This window comes from Trachymyrmex cornetzi, unplaced genomic scaffold (genome assembly GCF_001594075.2).
Source record: "Trachymyrmex cornetzi isolate Tcor2-1 unplaced genomic scaffold, Tcor1.1 scaffold309, whole genome shotgun sequence".
NCBI lineage: Eukaryota > Metazoa > Arthropoda > Insecta > Hymenoptera > Formicidae > Trachymyrmex > Trachymyrmex cornetzi.
Window position 1 is genome coordinate 493,182 of NW_017297786.1, and position 20,122 is coordinate 513,303.

Here is a 20,122-nt window from a genome sequence, read left to right on the forward strand (position 1 = left end):
ATTTTTAAATCCATGTGTGAGGTAAAGGTAAATTAGAAAAATAGTCTCAAAAAGCAATTGCATTCTGTCGTTAAAACAGACGTCTTTAGGACCCTCTTAAATATTCCTTTAGATTTTTTCCATCTTAATTAGATTTCCATTTTCCATATTTCTCTTTTTTTTTTATAAAAAACATTTATTACAAAAAGTGGTATGGTATATAATTTATAACGAACTTAAAACTAAAAGATGAGCAAGTGATAATATGCAAAGTTTCTATGTAATTTAGGTTTGAAGACCACGTAGGGCATCTTGTAATTTTTTTCTCGCGACAACCACTCTATCTTCTTGTCTCCTTATATCTTCATCCGCTATCGAGACAGCCTTAAATAGAACAGTTATAATTAATTAACTAATAATGTAAATAAACTAAATATTAAAATCCATGTCATTGATTAATTAGCTTGATATTATTCGATCATGCATGATTTACGCCAATTAAGACGTTCGGCTATCGATTCTACCTGTACAAGTGGTTGATCAGGATTAAGAAATACCCCGGGATTCTTCTCTAAAGCCGTCTTTGATCCCGTTTGTCCCGTGACTGGCTGAGTAGATACGTGTAATGCAGTGGCCACGCTTTGGAGCAATGTTTCTTCTGTAATATATGGTCCTACTGGTTTCAAGTTCTTTGGCAGATCCATTCCATCAAATTCATAACCGTCGGGATCACATGCCCGTAGTCCTTCCAAACGTTTCTCCCAGAAAAGCTGGAAGATAAAAATTTTAATTAACATCTATTGATCATTTTACTCATCACATACTATTCTACTGAGAAAAATAATCCAAGCTACAAAATGTTTCATTACATGAAAATTGTATTAAAATTGAATTATTGCTTTGAACTTGAGTATATAAACATTTCTATTAAGTACCACCACCAACCACCACCAATTAACTCAGAATCTTATTTAAATTAAGGATGGCGAAACTATAAGATACTTTTCTCCAATTGTTTTTAAATATTAAAAAGATTGGCTTTCAATGTTATTATTAAAATTTAGTAGTTAATCACATTTGCTATTGAAAATATAACAGAAAAAGCAAAAAATTATTGAGACGATTTCATGATTGCATGTTCAAAGTTACCTGCTTAGGCTTATCTTGGGAGCCATACTTGCCATCAGTTTTATCGGCTCCTTCCTAAAGCAACGATTTGACAGTTGTGAATTTACAAGGATAGCTAACAAAGAACAGTACAAGTGAATGGGTGTAAGCAGACAAAGTATATCTCGCAGGCATGGTACAGGGATTAGAAAGATCTCCAAGACAAATAATGTGAGACAATAATCCGTGAACATATTTAGAGATTAAAAGTGTGCAACTACTAGATATCGTATATGTGAATAGACGGGATATAGTGTAGTAAAAAAGATTCGACTCATTGACACATCAAACTGTTTGACAGTCTAATTAGCATATACATACAATCAGCTGTGATCGTTACGCAAACTAACCTGCTTTGGCTTCTCCTGAGTGCCGTGCTTGATATCTTTCACTTTCCCTTCCTGCGTCTTGTAAATCGTTACCGGTTGCTTAAAAATCGACGCTGTTTGTCTGATTGGTGGCACCAACGACGCGTCGTTCCTGACACCGCGGCTAAAAAAGAGCCGCATCGTTAGTACATAGAGAAGATGGCCTGTCATCGAGGTTATCACCTTCAGCGTTCGAGAAACTGCGTATTTGTCTGTGAAAATTACTTTTGATCTTAAAGATCTCTTCGAGAATCCACACATCACGTTCCCCCGTAAAATCGAACGAATCTTTCTCTCGAGAATTCATTCAACTTACTTGTAATAATAATCAACCTTCCCCGTGGATGCCAACTGATTCTGACTCTTCCTCGGTTCTTCTCTCGCGGGCCAATTGATTGGCAACGCCGAGGCGTACTTCTTCTTCTCCACGGACATGTTCATCGTTGCGAGTTTCTGTCTTTACACCGCACACACAGTTATCTTTCGAAAATGTCACGGACACAGATACCTCGTAACTGTCTAAACTGTCCCGTGGCTTCACTATCGGCCATATTTAAGCGTCGCAGCATGCGTCGACAGTACGCAGTTCGATGACTAGTCCGCAGAGTGCAGCACCTACTAGTACACAAAATGCACGTGCATAACACGGCGCACGTGCATTCTATTTCGCATTGTTTTGCATTACGTATCTAGTAAAACGAAATTTCTCTATGAATCGATGAAAAGCGAGATAAAATGTTGAATACTAATAACTTTAATAAAATTATGAAGTAAATTGATGGTTTTTTTTTTCCAAACAGTTCTTTTTAATTATTTAATTATATGAACTCGTTCCAAATAATATACTGCATACTCCTCAATAATGATTTTTTACTAAAATTTTTATCAGTCAATAGATGAATTAATATAAGTCTAAATGTTAAAATAAATTTATTTTCTAAAGCTAATTCCATTTTAGAAATGGTCTCGAATCTAAATTGTTTTTCCAAGATTATATCATCTTGTATTATTTTATTATAATCTTTTGCACAAAATCCTTCCTAAAAAATCCAATGTAATGTTAAAATTATTTATTTTGATATAAACAAAATTTTTCTATGTAAGCCTCCACGAATGTTGTTGCGTAAATTAAATACTCATAACGTGATAAATACAATCAATTGGGATGTATACTTATAAAAGAAAGTTAAAGTAAACGCAGTTTACTTTAATTTTGTTTGGTAAGTGGATCCCAATTGGCTGCAACTTTTATTATATATTTATCGTATTATCATTCAGTCAACAACTAAAAGTACTAAATCAATGTTACAATTTCGTATGCAACAATATAAATGTAATATAACATGTAACATGTATTATGTAACAGTTACATTATTCAGTGCAAAATTATAATATTACTGTCGTCATTTTTATATCGACTAGAGAATATTTATTTTGCACACTACATCCGTAAAAGCTCACGTAGGCATCTTACTTGAATTAGATTTATTCTTAGAACCTCCATTAATTAATATTATCTTTTATTTCTACTTATTTTGTATTGTTAGAATGTGTTATGTAACAGTTACATTATTCAGTGCAAAATTATAATATTACTGTCGTCATTTTTTTATATCGACTAGAGAATATTTATTTTACACACTACATCCGTAAAAGCTCACGTAGGCATCTTACTTGAATTAAATTTATTCTTAGAACCTCCATTAATTAATATTATCTTTTATTTCTACTTATTTTGTATTGTTAGTGCTTTTAATAAATAAATTAATCACTATTTTACAGTATTAAATTTCTATAAGGGTTTTCAGTTGGCGAATATCTTTAAATTCTAATATATATACTTTTGCTTTGATATTTATCTTCAACATTTAAAGGTATTAATGGAAATTTGTCTAATAAAGATTGCGTGAAAATGATCAGAACATTACCATCTTTAATATTGAATATACAATGAAAATCTTAGAATCGCGGATTTCGCGATTAAAGTGTTTCCGATATCTTTACTGAACATTCTGTGGAATAAATTGGAATAAAAAATATTAGGAGGATCGGGAGAACAGGTCGGCTAAAAAGCAATGACGTGAACTCTGGTATATAGATATAGAGGATTTAATTGCCGAAAGAAACAATTTTCGCGTAGCTATAGGAACAACTTGAACGGTGCTTGGAAAAAGATTAACGCTGCCTGTCTTCCGTTTATTACGAACGTATGTTCTTTCTTACGGCGGCTTTCGGTACGCTTTCGCGGAGTGCAAAATGCGAGCACGGAGACGCAATTCAACGTATTAACGGTTCTGGATGGGGCTAGGAAAGGGGAGGAAATGGGGAAGAGGCAGAGGGTACAATCATTATCGCGGCTATGCGATCTTTTTTTTGTCTCGCGTAATGCTTTCTTTTTCACGGTGCGTGTGTTATTCAACTGTAAAAGAATATCGATTCTGTACAAGTCAATGAGTTAGAGATAATTAACTATTGAGTCTTCTTGAGGTATCGTTGTTTCTATTGGTCTATACGAACGGGGGCTGTGATTGTCCAAAATCCGAAAATCCGTTCAATCCAGTTCGCATGTCGCAGCTCAACCGGTGAATATTAACCACGTTTGCAGTTGCAAAGTTCTTATCGCGGCAGTTATAATATCGTGGCGTTGAATTTTGAACGGTCACAGCAGATGTCAACGTGTGTGTGTGTATGTATGTGCCTTCCTGTAACAAAATATAAATCTCCATTACGCATCACCCGCTTTCACCATACGGCCTCCGAATAATAATGCGCTAGCTAGTACCCTAAAAGTCCAGATGCACGCACCTCCGGCTTTGTAACCTGCACCGAAGGGGCGGTGTAAGAATTCAAGTGTTTCGCCTCATTTTACATAATATCGTCCCGTCTCTGCAGTCGTCGATGCAGACGCGCGCGTGGTCGATCACGCTCGACCGGTTTTGCTCGATGGTTAAAGCCTAAGGTCTCACGATGAATAGTCACAAAAATACTTTATCGAATATTCTGCAAAATCCGCCCACGAACGTGGTCCGCTCGCTCGTGTTTGTTTACGCGTATATGCGTGTGCGTAGTATGTATATGCCTATTATGGCAGTCAAGACTCGCAAACAATGTACATTGTATCAAGTTATCCGGTGCGCGTTCGGCGCGCAACTTGTAGAGTTTCCTATTTGTATTCGATACCGCTCGTAATAGGCGTATGAAAGCCAGTTTCATAATTACTGCAAAAGATCGAAAAGTATCTTTCGCCTTCCTCCTTTTTCTCTGTTTTATCACCGTCCTACTCCCTCGACACGTTTTATAAAATCTCAATTACAATAAAGTCTTAACGGCAGACGTAACAGTGCCATATAATTACAAAAGAATTGTATTTAAAACTGAAAGTGTAATAAGTACAAATTATTCCTCTTGTCGGTAGTAGAAATGTCAAAGATCACATTGCTGGCTTCGATATCGAACGAACGCAGCATCGCGTACGTCCAACACTGTTAGCGTAATCGATACTTATCGGTTTTTCATAGCCCTACAGTTTCTCCGCTACATGACGTAAACATTCTTGTCTACATATGTGCTCAATATATATTATGTATAATTCTGCGACACAACATACATCCCTACTTTGACAAGTCTACAACACTAGATCGGCATTCCGTACGTATTCTGGTATTTCGCCGTGGCGCCGTTCGTTTCGTCGATGCTTAGATTGCAAGAGAACGACCTCACTCGACGAAATGCGTTTAATTTTTCACTCAATTTCCATCACGATCACATGCAAAAGGACCTAATTATAATTATAAAGATTCTATATTACATCAGTTAACATATTACACAAGCGATTTCATTATCGCTCCCACGTTAAATACAGACGCAGGGTACTTACACGCGTTTACCTCTTTCTCTCTCTTTCTCTCACATTCCATTCGCTCCATCCTACTTACGATTATAGGCTCTATACAATTTTATACAGCTAAGCGCCGTAATCTTTATATATATTTATATATCCCCACAATTTATTTTATTTACTATACCCCGAGTATAATTTAGTTTTTTGGGATTATAGAAATGTGAAATTTAATTCGGTTTCCGTCGAATGTAGCGACCGTAGTACATCGACCAAGTCTTGTCAATTCTTGTTAAACTTTATAATTCGCATTTCGTAGTTCCTTAAATTCACATTTATTATTAGTCACATTTGCAGTAAAAAAAATTAATTTTCTTTTTTCAATTCCTCCGTTATAAGTCACACTTAATGTCACGTGAAACTTCAATCGATGTTGTATCGAAGTGTATTGTCAAGTCAATATGTGGCTCAATATATCACTTCGTAGACGGTGGCTTTCTTGTCGCCAGATCCGGTCACGATGTACTTGTCGTCCGTAGAAATATCGCAGCTGAGCACCGAAGACGATTCTTTCGACTAGAAAAAAAAAAAAAGAAATGATTATACTCGGAAAAATGTGATAATAAACGAATCGAAACGTGCAAAGTAGATGTGAAAAAACCATCAACAATTTGTATATGCAATAACGACTAACCTGGAAAATCGAGGCACCATATGGCGTGCGCCAGGCATTAAGTAAATTGTCCTTGCCGGTGGAAACGAACCACTTGCCGCACGAAGCGAAGCGTAACGATAGCACACAAGATTCGTGCAGATGCAACTGGTATTTGTCGGGTTTCGTGGCATGAAGTACTTCGACATTCGAATTCTCCATACCAACAGCTAACCATTCCCCGGTCGGGCAGTATCCCAAAGAGAATATCTGTGACGTGAAATCGTGCTGCTGCAGTTGTCTACCCTCCCTAAGGTCCCAGGAGCGCACAGTGTTATCGAGACCACCTGTCCACAGTTTCGAGCCGTCGGCGGAGATGTCGATGCAAGAGGCGCCATCCGTGTGACCTTGGAATTGTCTAACCAACGTTTGATTCTGCAAATCCCAGACGGCAATGTTGCCATCGCTACAACAGCTGAAGCAGACCTTCGAGTCCGGCGAGATGGCTAGAGCATAACACGCCGGCGCCGAGGAGGTCAGTTCTGCTTTGATTCTCGGTGTCGGACTAGCCAAGTCCCAGATGCTGAGGTTACTCGCCTCGCCTCCCACAATGAGAGTTCTGCCGTCAGGTAACAACTTCACCGATCTAATAACAACAATCGAGCATCGCTTTACATTAATCCTGTTAAATACCGCCACTTATGCATGCTTTTAAATAATTACTATGGTCGCTCATGTTCTACGGTACGCGAGGAGGGAATTGGGAAGGGTGGTAAATGCATACGGAAAATGCATGTGATAAATCGATGCCGCGCTTCGGCGTGATATACAGCCGGCGGACACGACTAAATGTCATCCAGAATTCAGAGTCAGAAATTAATTACACCGACCGCATGTAGCGTTCGAGAGTTAATGTGTCACGAATTGCGAATGAAGACACGTGTTACTATCACTGACCTGATATAGTTGTCCCGTTGCAGGCAATCAAGCTGGGAGACGGGTTTCGCACTAGCACTACCACCCTGGCTGATGTCCCACACTTTAACGCAACCTTTGCCGCCGGTGTAGACGTACTTTGTCGGATTCGAGATCGTCACGGCACAGACTACCTCACCGTGAGTTAGCGTATTTATTTGACGCGCATGTCGCGGAATACCCTGGCCAATGAGCGCATCTTGCGGGAACGGTACCGGCTGCATCTGACCTTCGCTAGATACGTGGAAACTGTAGGCACTGCTACGAAAAAAACGTCATCTCATAAAAGTATACAGCTAATATAACGGTAAAAACGTAACGATATACTGATAAACTGACGCCTAGATAAGCAGCGAATTAGAAAAGGAAAGAACACTCACGGTTTACCACCGGGAGGAATGATCGGTCCGAGTGGTGCTCTCATGCTGCCATGAGGATCATAAAGCTGTTGAAGGGGAGGTCTCGTAGGGTAACCACCGTTGAGTGCCGCTGGAGGATAGCCCAGCATGTCCACGTGAGGTCCTGCGGGTGGATGATGTGGCGGCGGATAGTGCGGCGGATAAGGGCCGACCACCGAAGCCGAAACTAACGGTTTACTGGAACTCGATGGTTTTAGGCCACCGGAGCCAGAACTGCTACCTACGATATCACCAGTTAAACATAGAGTCCTTAATTCTTGAGGTGTACTGAAATCTTGTAAAAAAGTCCCTAAGAATTCCTGAATTTTCCTGATATTTTTGTTCGCTGCAAAATTAAAAAATTAAAAAAAAAATGTTTAATACAACTTTGAAATGAATTGAACTGGGAGCAACACAAACAAATTACATATTGAAAATTAGTAAAAGATAGGGATTCCGAGAACACGAGATTACATCTATTATTGTCTACAATTAAAGCCGCGAAACATATAGGACAATATAGAGAAGAGTTACTACAACATAGTACCAGTCAGCTATTGTATTCGGCTGAGTATTATCTTCCATTGTCACCTTGACTTTTTTTTAATAAAAACTCGCGAGCACACAAGATTGTACGTAAATATACACGAATGTACGTAAATATCTGTGTATGCTATATTTAATGGTAACTGATTGTCAACAGTTTGTAATATCAAGAAAAAAAGATTAAAAGAAATAATGTTTTCAGAAAGAGACAGAGTTTAAATTTAAAAATAAAATTCCAAAAATTTCTGAGTACCGATAAAATTCCACGAAAATCCATGATTTTCAAAGATAGACAAAAAATTTCGAAAAATTCTAGGTAGTAAATACCTTGCTATAGTAAGAAACTAGCCAATGTTGTCATCTTCTATAAACCTATTGATCTCGATAAAATATGATGGATCAATAATGTGTATCAAATTTAGATACACACGCAGATATACGTCATGTTTTGTCGAGCTCCAGCAATATAGAGCTGGTATTCATAGTCCATTTTTATTCTAAGATTATCTTCAATAATGTATTAAGATGCTAATACGACTCTATGATTGTTTTATGACATCTTAAAACTGTACTTAAAATTTTATATATGATCTTAATATAATCTTACATATTCTCTTACAGAAATCCGATATTGGCCAATTTAATACTGAAAGACAGTAATTAATTACTTATTTGAAGTATTAAAAGTACTGAACAACAGTGCTTTTAATACTTAAAATAACTAATTAATTATACTATCTTTCAGTATTAAATTCGCAAATATTAAATTGGTCAGTAATATATTTCTGTAAGGATAAGAATCAATTATGAATACTAGTTTAAGTTTAATAGATTTGCTTTCCCAAAACTTTTTGCGCTTAAAACGAGATAAATATATATTCAGGCGTTGAAAAGAGAGAAAGCAAAGATTCCAAGTGTAAAAAGTGCAAGCAACGCAAATAGACCTATTGACCAGATTCTTAATACAAGAAAGATTCCAGTTAAACTCGCTTATTTCCTGAACGTTGTTTCTTTCCATCTGTTCTTACTTCGACATATCTTGAATAACAGCGTACCTGCCGACGTCGGTGTGACCGGTTTCGAGATCGGTGTCGTTGGTTTCTCACGTTCTTCCATCTTTTTGGCCGAAGGCGTGCTCGCATTACTGCTAGTACCACTTCTAGGTGATGGCGGTGGTACTTCTTTCTTGACCTGGCCGCTCATAGTCACCGACGACGGGCCCAACTTGTCGAGACCGTTTTCTCGCGGTGACGCCGTGCCATTCGCCGCCGGGCTGGTCGGACCCTCGCTCGCGTCGTCGACCACCAGGTCTTGGTCGCTCTTTTCACCATCGCTTTGCTGTCGGGGAGAACACGCACGGCTTTATTAAGACGGATCGTGAATCGAGGAGCATGGAGCACTAATCTTGGATACTTACATGGCCTATGTCTTTGTCCTGTTCCTTCTTCAATTTCTTACCCAGCAGATGTTCGTGCTGCGGATCGGGTGTGCTACGCGGTCTGTACTTCTCCCGTTCCGCTGGAGATATCGAGTTCCTCTGTAACAAAGATAATCGACATTCAACGACAAAATGTTTAACGAAGCCGTTTGAACGAGGAGATGTTACGATTTTTATAGAATCCCTTATCAACGCGAAAGATACGATCCGCTCTCTAGCGCGGTTAATCCGATTACGGAGATTTACAGGATTTATTCGTTCGAGATTTTTACGGACCGTGCCGGATTTTACCTCCTCCCGATAGATTTTCACGGAAAAGTATCGGGGACGAAGGACTTCTTGCGACCGTAGGGATGGTCGACGGATGGAGGGTTGAACGACTAAATTCCTTCCTTCCTCCTTCGCGATTAAATAAAACGACCTGCCCGTCGGACGGGTGGAAGAGGTATCGACGGAATTACTTATCCCTCTTCACCCGTACGACCTCCATTTCGCTTCGAGGCGAACGAAGAATAATAGGGCGGATCGTAGAATCCTGCTTTTTTTTCTATCGTATTATGCACGAGTGCCGAGAAAAATATCGGCACGCAATTCCGAATGCAAAAGTACTCGAATATCTTAGACGTTTTATCAATCCCTTTTTATTTCATCGCACCTCTTCAATAATCGCTTATATGAATTGAGACAAACTCTTTTTCCCCAGAACCTAATCAGCGAAAAGACGAGAAGACTTTACTTTTTAAATTTTAATATAAGAAACGTAAACGTGAGATAAGAATTGTATATAGTCATCGATAAACAACACAAAGATTGCTTATCGCTATCCCGACCTTGTCTTCTTCATGTTTTGACACGAGTGGGTAAAATCAAGAGGAAGATCATCAACGCTGACAATCTTCATAAAACGTGACAAGGTGTTTTTTTTTCTCGCAAAATGCAAGCTCACTGAAGTCTCGCTCAGAAACACCGAGACGAGGGTATCATCGACCGGAAGCTTTACGAGCGGTAGTTTCGTCGTCGATACGTCCGACAGAGCATCGGAACACCGTCCACATGCCTTGATATATATATATATATATGTATATATATACATATATATAAGCCCTTTCCCTGTCCCCGATAACTGCGCTCCCCATCTTTGCAAACCCGTAAACCACCCCTGTCGCATCCCCTCGCAGCCACCGCTGCTAGTGTCGAAGTAAATCTCCTCTTCTCTCAATTACCCTTCGTCCCTCATCCACCACTACCGACGATGCCGGTTCTCTCGCTCTCTCGGTCCATTACTTCGACGCCTTGGTATCATCTCCCGCCTGTCGACCGAAACACTCCGGGTGAAAAGAAATAAAAAGAAAAATGGAACCTTGAAATATATATGAATACGCGAGTATCTCTGGGCGATTATAACGTGCGAAATTACATGCCGCGCGGAGGATAAGCGGTGTCGCGCTTAGTGTCTTGTCAGACACTGTCAAGAAATCGCTGAAGAGAGGAGGAGAGTCGGGGCGAGAACAGGTATGAAATCCTGCGACGCGGAAAAATCGAGCGGGAGCGTGTTCTCTCGTTCACAACGACGATATAGCGACGGGAAGAAAAGCGAAGACAAAAGAGCTGGGAGAGGGTGAGCAGACGGGAAGTCTCGCAAACACGCGCTCTGCTCACGTCATGAAAGATTCCCAGTAAGAAAAGGATCCCCCGGGAGCCGTATTACGTGCCGCTCTTTCAAGTTTTCTTCGCGAAAGAATCCCGGTAGAGAGAAAGAAGGATCTTTTTCCTCCGAAAAGACGTCCTCTCGTTATCCGGAAACGGTCGGTCACTGCTTATCCGACCAGAGTCCACTGAAGCGGATGAGATGACTGTCGTGTCGTTGAAAAAGGAAAATCTGGCGAGAAAACAACGCTTGACATGCGTTCGCGAGAATATAAGCCATAATGGCTTAAAAATTTTATGATTTAGACAAACGTTATCACTGGTAAAAGCAACATTTGCGGAGCACATTCTCGACGAAGGTTTTGATCATTGCATCACTTCACATGTCTAAAATTATCACGAATACACAATAACTTTTTATTTAAACAAAAAATGATTTATGGTATTACGAAATATATAATAATAATGTTATGTGATATTTACAAACAGCGAGTTAAAAATTACAAAAATCATAAAAAAGGGATATAACAAGAGAACTTGTAGGTATAATAGAGAACTTATAGAGATGTAATAGACATCGCGTTATAAATAAGGACGAATTACAATAAAATCACGAGAAGTGAAACAGGGTATGTTGAGAAACAGTGGAATTTGCAATTACAAAATAACTACAAAATATATTTAATAATTATTGATGTACAAATATAATATTATTAAGATAGAAAAAATATATTCCTGAAAGATGGAGTATCAGTATAAGAACTACGGTAAAACGATTTCTCTCGAGAAAATCGCGACTGGATTTAGTTCCCTGGAAAATCATGCGGAAACACACACCATCTCGTGTCCGCAGTCGATACCGCTAGTAAGTATGTACCCGGAAGTCTCGTCTTTCGGGGGTAAGCGCATCCTTTCTCCCCCACCCTGTCACGAGACGCCGATAGCTCGCAATGTCGTTTCGCGAAAGCTTTCCATTTCTGTTCTCTCTTACTTCCTCCTCGTTGCCTGTTCGCGTTACGTTGGTATATGTACAGAGCATACGTATACATAATACATGTATACATACGCGTGTGTATATAGATACCTCCGCGAAGAAACGATATACACGCGGCCCGCCTTCCATTCACGTAAGTTTACTTACACCTATCCCGTCGGCTATCCATACCACCCTCTCCCACAAAGAGGATTCGTGCCACGATCAATATGGGGGTTGGTACCTCAGGGGAAGACGAAGAGATAGAAGGAGGAGGCGGCGGAATGTAGGAGGAGCTGCGGGTATACCGTAGATATATAGACTTTGTAGTGTTAGGGACGACTTGGTCCGCAAGCAAGCAGGCAGGCAGGCAGGCAGGCAGGCAGGCAGGCAAGCAACTTGGCAAGCAGCAGCAGGCACCGAAGTACAGTCAGGGGTGGCTCTTTCAAGGGTGAGAGGACGAGAGAGAGAGAGAGAGAGAGAGAGAGAGAGAGGGGGGGGGGGGGGAAAAAAACTCCTTCGCCACGGCGCCTCGTCTCGACTCAACCACCCTAACCTTACGGATATATCCCAAGCCACCGACCGACCACCCACCCGTCCTCTCCAGCTCCTTCTCTCCTCTTCCCTTTTCTACGTCGTCTCTCACCCCTTACTGCCACTCGTGCGCTCTCACCCTACGTCGGCCAACCATCCACCCCCGTTACCCCATCCGCCTGCCTGCCTGTGGTGCCTGTTTCCCTATTCCTCACTCCACCGTCGTCGTCGTCGTCGTCGTCGTCGTCGTCGTGGCTAGGACCCTGAGAGAGAAGGTTACGAGCCGAAGTCGCGTCTCCCAAGACCCCGCAAACCCCAGCTGGTACAAGATTGCACCCAGTGGCTCTCAGTGTCGTCGTCATCGCCACCGCGCCGGTCTCGAAGGAACGCGCCGGAACGAGAGACGTTCGGGAAATTGGGATTCCGCGTGGATCGGTACGACTCGATACCGTCGACTGCGGAGGATGCTCGTGGTTGACGGACATTGCGGGGTTTTGCGCCGCGACGCAGAAACGTTCGACTAATGCGTCTCGTGTCGGCAAAACTCCAACCGTCGAAGCACGGTAGAAATGTAAAGACAATGCTCTCTGTATTTCAACTTTGAGACTGACGTCGTACGAACGACCGTACAAGCATGTTTCCAACTAGACTTATCGGTTTCATGGTATTTACCTTTCCACTCGAAACATCCATTGTGATGACACCACAGATAGATCTCGAACGAGTGTGATTCTCCAGTACGATCAAGTCTTCAAACTCGATTACCCAATAGATAAACATCCGCGGCATTTAAACTATCTTGACACTTGTTCCGCGATTTCAAACTCGTTTGAGACTAATGGCTCCTGAATATTCGATGCTCGATCGTGATTTTCGTTTCTCTGTTCGCCCCGGACGATTAATTTAATTAGCCGAAATCGCTCCCGCGTGCTACCGAGAGAGATTCATGGTAGGATCGCGGGCGTAATTTCGGGGCGGACATCCGTTGGCTCGTTGGGTATACGGCGCGTCGCAGCTTACTCGCGAATGCATGGAATTTTTTATGATCGCGCGGGACGGCATGGCAGCGGTAATCGGTTCGCGAAATCCGGCGCGTACGTGTCACTGGGTCAACCGGTGCATTCGTCATACCGGCAATTAGTGTTTCGCGCGCGTGAATTTTTATCACCGACGCGGCAACACAGATACGGCCACGTGTTTTCGTCCGGCCGATCTTTTTTTTTTTTACGTGACTTTATCGAAATCGATACCTGCATCCCTCGACGAAAACAAATTCGTCGATATTGCGCTCCCACATATACACGGGCAAATCTTTCCAGATATATACGGGATTTTATTTAAATTATACTTGCGCAAATTTTAATCATAGAAGCGCCCATAGCGCGGGATGTGTGTATACACTAGCGTATTTCCTTTTATTTATTCATACAAACGCACCGCGCATTGGTTTACCACACTTCTACCGCGGATTGTCCTCGTCGAATTTTTCGGGAGGAGCGTACTATCTCGCAATCGCGGACTTGCTCAAATTGGACGACGTATAAATAAAGCTCACACGCAGCGCCGCGAATCAGACAGACATTCACTACGCTATGATTTATGACGCAACCGTAAATAGCAAAATTCCCTTTCTCTCAGCGCGTTACTCGCCGTGTTCTCTCGCGCTGCGCTTTTTCCCCTCTCCACTCTCTCGTTCTTCTTCTCCTCTCCGGTCTCGCTCTCTTTTTTCCCCGGCCGTGTCCGCCCTCAGAGCGGCAGAGAGACCTAGTGGTGGAATTTGCATTTTTAAATTAACTCGCGTCTGTTTGCAGCTATCTCGGCTCGGTGGCGCCGCGTTGCTGGCTGCTGCTGCTGCTGCTGCTGGGCTCTGCAATTTTATGCAGCAACGCGTGTGGACCGCGTCCCATCACCCCCGCGTACACACCACCATCTCGTCGCCGCCGTTCTTTCTTCCGCATGTACATAGGCGCACCCACCGTGTGATCGATAGTGCAACAGTTATCGTTATCACGCCGACGAACTCGCGGCGAGGATGGTTTTTCGTCCTAACCCAACTTACGCGACAAAAACTGCAAAGGCAGACAAATTTCTCGTTTTTTTTTTAAACAAAACGTAACTTCGGAAAACCAGCAGTTTTGAAAAACGTCACACGTGCTCGGCGTACGTGCTTGACGACCAACCTCCCTCGTGGAACAACCCTTAGTACACACGATGATTTTCCGGTCCTTTTACTGTACACAATACGTCTTTCATGTCCCAGGTTAATTTTCATCGCTTTAACAAATATATAAAAATTACTAAGTGATTCTTACGTGTACTTAAACATCTTGAGAAAGTATTTATAGTTACGTATTAAAAAAAAAAGTTTATATTTATTATGACTAATTACTTGATAGTCCTAGTTTTTTGAAGAAAAGAAATGTGCAGTGCAGGACGCGAATGACCTAATCGTATAAGTACTAAAGGTTAAATTTAGTTAAGAACCAAACGCGTCGCACGTTGTACAGCTCGTGCTTATAATTACGTTTTTAATTACGAACGTGGGTCTAACGAGGAACGCCAACACCACGTCGCGCCATCACGTAAATACCTACTCGACCAACCAGTTATCCCAATCTGATGTCAATCTTATTGCAGGTGCGATTTTTCTAAGGGGAAAATGCCCATACGTCCGTTCACACGGAGGCGTTGTCGACGACTAAGTCACCGAGTTTCGCAGCGATAGCTGAAACGTGAGTGGTCTTTTACGAGGTAGTAGCTTCCTCAGAGAGTATTGCCAAGGCTGAAGAGCGAGGAAAGGCGACACGAAGGGTGATGCGGAGGGTAAAAGACAGAGAGAGAGAGAGAGAGAGAGAAATAGAGAGGCTATTGGGCGGGCGAGAGCAGATCGGAGAAATAAGGGGCAAACAGAATAGCTTGCCATAAAGTGCCTGCGCGTTATCCACGGGGGAGGAGAGAACGAGGAAACATTTTTATCGCTCCGTCAGAGGGAAGTAGAAGGAAGCAAAACAGACTGAGAGTAGGACGAGCAGAAGAGGCGAAGCAAGAAGTGTGCGGCGAGAGGTGGAGCTACGGGTAATTGAAAAGCCCGTGGTGCATCCCGATCGTCGCTTTATTTCGCTCGTGCACGCTCGACAGTGTACCAGAGCTTCTCTCCTATTATCTCGCCCTTCTACCCACTCCCATCGTCGTCTTCCTCTTGCGCTCTCACCTTCCGCACGTCGGAATAAGAAAGACGAGAAAAAGCCGAGGAGGAAAAGGGAGGCGCGACGACGAGCAGATGCCCGCCGAGGTAAGCCGGTGGTAAGAGGAGACGAGAGGAGACGAGACGAGACGAGACGAGATGAGATGAGACGAGATGAGACAGGACGAGACGAGAGAAGGAAGAGAGAAGGAAGGGGAGGAGAAAAAAAAAGATGGTACGCAACAATGCCCGCGGAGGTGCATTCTCGCGCGATTACCGACGCGCGGCGCGGAGGGACCCCTTAACGAATGGCTTCGTAAACCATGGGCGCTTTAAGGTCATTACACATCGCAAAAAAGAGAGTTAATGGCCGTCGTCGAGCCACGCTGCAGCCGGCCGGCAGGAGGCGAGACGGAAGAGTAGAAAGGAGAGGAGAGACGAGACCGGGACCGGTTGGCCGCCCGTCGTCGATCGACCGTCTGATTTATAGCGGCAGTATCTTCCACCGCGCGCACCGGAAAGACGAGAACGCGCAACCTCATTGGCTTCCTACGTTAGCGGGTTAAACGTTCTCCTGCGGCGCACCGTCCCCTTGAACGCTCGCCAAAAAGCCAGCCACGTGTACGCCGTTAGATCGGAAAGTTTCGACCAGAATGCGGGAATACTCTGATCGGAATGGTAGACGCGCGCGCGGAGCGATATTAGATTTTCCCTTCGAAATATACAGAGCCCGAATTATACGCTGCGTGGTATTTTCTCTCGTTCTATTTATTTGCCTGAATTTCTAACAAGAAACGTACGGCGCGAGAGAGAGCCGGTTGGAGAGCGTATATACGGACGGCTCTCGCGAATTTCACAGATTTTTCCTGCGAGTTCGCGTATCGGACACGTTATGTAACGGACGTTATGTTGGAATAAAATAATGATCCTTCGCTACGTATCTCGCGTCCTCGTTTGCAAACTGCATCCGTCGCGCGTTGCACAGCGCCCGTTATTTCCAGTGGGACGTTTTAATAACAAATCCACGCTTTCGCGGCCGCTCTTCTCTTCCGCTTCTGCTTTTTCCTTCCCTTTCCTCCCTTCCTCTCTGCCCTTTTTTTTTTCTTTTTCTCTCACCCCCCTTTCGTTCCCGCCGTCGTGAAAAAAGCTTTTCACGGCGCGGTAGAAAACGCGTTGCACGATACGCAGCACGGTCGGCCGATTATATTGTGAAATATACACGGCGACGTAATTATGGGACGGTCGATCTTTACGTCGGTTGTCTACACTATGTGCGGCATTTTACGGCCGTCTCATTAAATTACGGACTCTAATTACCAGTCGGCAAATTATTAAAAAGCTTAGTCGGTCGTTAAATGCGCCACGAGTCGTAAAAGCACGCCTTCTCGTGTCGAGGACGATCATCTTGAATGTATATTGGGAGTAACGGTATGAAAACACATTAAATAAATATTTCCAAAAAAAAAAAGAAATTTCTAAAGCGATTCAATTTAAATGTAAATCATATTTAACTTGCTTTTAAAATCTCGAACGTTTCAGCTGCATTTGGCGCCATCTTTAACGATGTACCAAATAAGAAATTGATAAAAAATAAAAAAAAATTTTGCACACGCGAAAAATTTATTTATACAATAAATTTTACATCTTTAAAGGGGAAAGGGTGAAAACACTTAACGATCCATTAGCAGATCCAGAAATTTGTCAAGGGAGAGTCATTTGTTAGTGGTGCGCCGCAAGTGAAATTTTTTTCAAGATAAAATATGAATAGGTAGAATATTTAAATTATTATTGATATTACATTGAAAAAGTATTATTAAAATGTATAATTCATAAAACGTTTTATTTAAAATTATTAATTGACACTAAAAAGAATAATATAATGAAATCTATAATGAATATTTTTTATATCTAAAAGAATTAATACCTTAAATTAAAAAATATTTTTAGAACTAAAATAATGATTAAGCATTTCAGAAATATTGAAAAATATATAAGAGTTTATATAAATATTTCTAAAAAAAAAAAACGAAATTCCAAGGACAGGCTATGGCCTCCATAGACTCGTCAGTGAGAATTATTGAAGATACCTAATTTCGAGAATAAAAAATCGTCCGCAAAGCGGATAAAAGGAAAGTGCGACGTGAAAAACTCGCGTTAATTTCTTACCGGAAGATTGTGACTGGGAAAATTTGCGCGAGCTTATGTTGGGCCCGTAACGCGGACACAAACGGCGCGCGTAAAATCGGCGTGTGCGAGGCGGAACGAAAGCCGCGAGCAGCGAGAGAATCGATCGTAAAGAACCACGACGGAGCAATTCGCCGTTGAGGCACTGTTGCTAAAATTGCTCCCAACCGCACACCTACGTATCGTGCTGGGCGTAATAAATATTGGAGAAACGTTTTATTCCGTTTCGCAGAATCGTCATCGATCACTGCGGGCGCGCAATGACTATAAAACCGCCGATCCGTCGTGCTCTGATTGCGATCGTTGCGCGCGCGAGACGCAACCTTTATATTGTATATATATATATATATATACATTTTTTATTTTTTCTAACGATTACGTTTGTTGCCAATCGACTGTAAAACTAGGACGCGTTACGAAGTGCCGTGTTGCGTTTTTGCTACCGTCGTTTCGTAAGCATGATAAGCACGATCACCATATCATCGCATGCACCTCTCGTTAAGATAATTGATACTTAGAGTAATTAAACGTCTCCCCGTGTTTATTACGCGATACTTTAGCGCTTGGCGTTTCGTCATAGTTCCGTGAATAAAACGAAACAAGCAGAATGTATATAAATTATACAGTTTTATAAGAAATAAAAAAAAGACATTATACAAAATAAAGAAATCTTTCATCAGCTCTGTTAAAGTTATACTCCATAACGGATTAAATCTTTTCCGATCTATTAATCCACTACTTCGCGTGCAAGAAGAGAATATCGTTAAAAAACGACAAGGAGAAAGATGATAAAATGATGCCGAAAAGTGAACGCAGCGAGGCGTTGTTAAAGCGCCACTGTATTTTTAATTAATTAATTCGCGAAAGCCGCAGATTCACCGTCTCATAAATTCCTGTGTCAGAAGCATCCTCCCCGAAGGGGGAGAAAGACCAAGAAGAAGTATAATATCGGGGATGGAAGTAAAGTATGTAAAGTATTTAAAAATATTAAGTATCCCCGAGAGAGAAGAGCGGATATTAAGACAGAGAGAATTGCAAGTTCAGAGAGGGTTGGAGAGTCGTTACGAGTTAAGGGTAGGGGTGAAAGTGACAGCGACGTGGAAACGGAATTACGGGATCGGCACGGTGGAAGGTGGTAGGAGAACGTTTCAATTAGTAATTAAAACGTGCCGTGCAGTAACCCTCGCCCCAACCCCTAGTCGCCACTCTTCCACCCCTCCGCGGTACAACGAGGCTCTTGCTCTCTTATACCGTCGTCGTCGCCACCGCCGCCATCTTGTAAATTAATTAATGCGTTCCTAACGAGATCAGAGGCGTCGGTAAAGCAGGAGGGTTGGCTGGTTCTCTACTTTGCCCGCCAAGGAAAGAGGGTGAGAAACTCAAGAGCGTAACTCGCGCCTCGCGCACCCTATGCGGTTGAATACACTCCGAGATCGTCGGAGCAGCATCCTCGTTCAAATCCCATCCAAGAACCAGATAGCTAATTAAATTCCGGATTTTTTTTTGTATCTAATAGAAAAACTTAATAATAAAACTTTAAATAAATATTACAACTGACGCAAGCTTCTAATTTTTCACGATTCTAAACGGCAAATTTGTTTTAAGCTTCCTGACTAGATGTGTACGTAAAATATATCGTCTCTAGAGTGTGCACTGCATTTCAAGCGCAAACATTCCGGATGCGAAATTGCCGTGTCGCAGGCATCGCGCATCGGTCGCGAATCTCAACGGCGACTTTTCGAAACTCTCTCCTGCGATCCTCACAGCCCTGGATGAGAGCGAATTAGTCTGTTCCCGGGGGTAGACAGCAGAGACAGGGTGTTAGTGGAAGGGGATGTTGGTCGGGGGGTCGGTGTCAGGATCTCTCGACCCTTTCAAACCCTTTCATCGGCGCTTCACCCGCTTACATAATGCAGCCACTCTAATTAAAATAAATTACACTCTCGCGCGTCAGTTCGCTCTTTTATCTCCCTCCCTCTCTTGTTCCCTTTCCGTATCTCTTTCTCTCTTAGCCTCACACCCGTGCTCACCCTTTCTCTGTGTTCTCCCCCTCTCTCTCTCTCTCTCGCTTCCCTTCCTCTTTTCTCTCGACTAGCTTTTTTTTCGCTCTCACCCTGTCGCTTTTTTGTACCGCACTTTCGACCACCACCCGGGTAACGCCCCTCTCTCCCGTCCTCATTCTCTCTCTCTCCCCCTTGCTCGTTTATTTGCACTTTATTCGAGATTTAATTTACCGACC

The 20,122-nt window shown here is 42.3% G+C and overlaps 2 protein-coding genes across 6 annotated transcripts in view; both read right to left on the reverse strand.

Annotated features, from left to right (window-relative positions):
• Positions 1-193: 193 nt before the first annotated feature.
• Positions 194-2,068, reverse strand: MBD-like (methyl-CpG-binding domain protein 2). Of its 2 annotated transcripts, XM_018509653.1 has the most exons (5): positions 1,831-2,068; positions 1,497-1,638; positions 1,129-1,182; positions 504-749; positions 194-363 (listed from the first exon to the last, which is right to left on the reverse strand). In XM_018509653.1, exons 1-5 carry the CDS (start codon positions 1,953-1,955, stop codon positions 265-267), a joined length of 666 nt encoding a protein of 221 aa, XP_018365155.1. In that variant the 5' UTR covers positions 1,956-2,068; the 3' UTR covers positions 194-264. The 2 variants fall into 2 exon arrangements, with proteins under 2 accessions (XP_018365155.1, XP_018365156.1); XM_018509654.1 differs by lacking the exon at positions 1,129-1,182.
• Positions 2,069-5,555: 3,487 nt separating this feature from the next.
• The window catches only part of LOC108762591 (protein groucho-1), a 73,361-nt gene continuing 58,794 nt past the window's right edge, over positions 5,556-20,122 (reverse strand). For 2 of the 4 annotated variants that reach the window (XM_018509650.1, XM_018509649.1), the window contains exons 8-13: positions 9,341-9,460; positions 8,979-9,261; positions 7,360-7,618; positions 6,962-7,240; positions 6,047-6,650; positions 5,556-5,928 (exon numbers count right to left, since the gene is read on the reverse strand). In XM_018509650.1, coding sequence (XP_018365152.1) covers positions 5,821-5,928; positions 6,047-6,650; positions 6,962-7,240; positions 7,360-7,618; positions 8,979-9,261; positions 9,341-9,460 — 1,653 coding nt within the window. In that variant the 3' untranslated portion in view covers positions 5,556-5,820. The remainder of the gene's footprint in view (positions 5,929-6,046; positions 6,651-6,961; positions 7,241-7,359; positions 7,619-8,978; positions 9,262-9,340; positions 9,461-20,122) is intronic. The other 2 variants (XM_018509652.1, XM_018509648.1) reach the window with 1 other exon arrangement.

Excerpts from the sequence above, each read along its gene's own strand:
- MBD-like (XM_018509653.1), bottom strand. The coding sequence starts at position 1,955 with ATGAACATGTCCGTGGAGAAGAAGAAGTACGCCTCGGCGTTGCCAATC. Across the intron at positions 1,639-1,830 it reads AAGGTTGATTATTATTACAA|CCGCGGTGTCAGGAACGACG; the intron begins GTAAGTTGAATG and ends GCTCTTTTTTAG. Across the intron at positions 364-503 it reads CTGATCAACCACTTGTACAG|GCTGTCTCGATAGCGGATGA; the intron begins GTAGAATCGATA and ends GTTCTATTTAAG.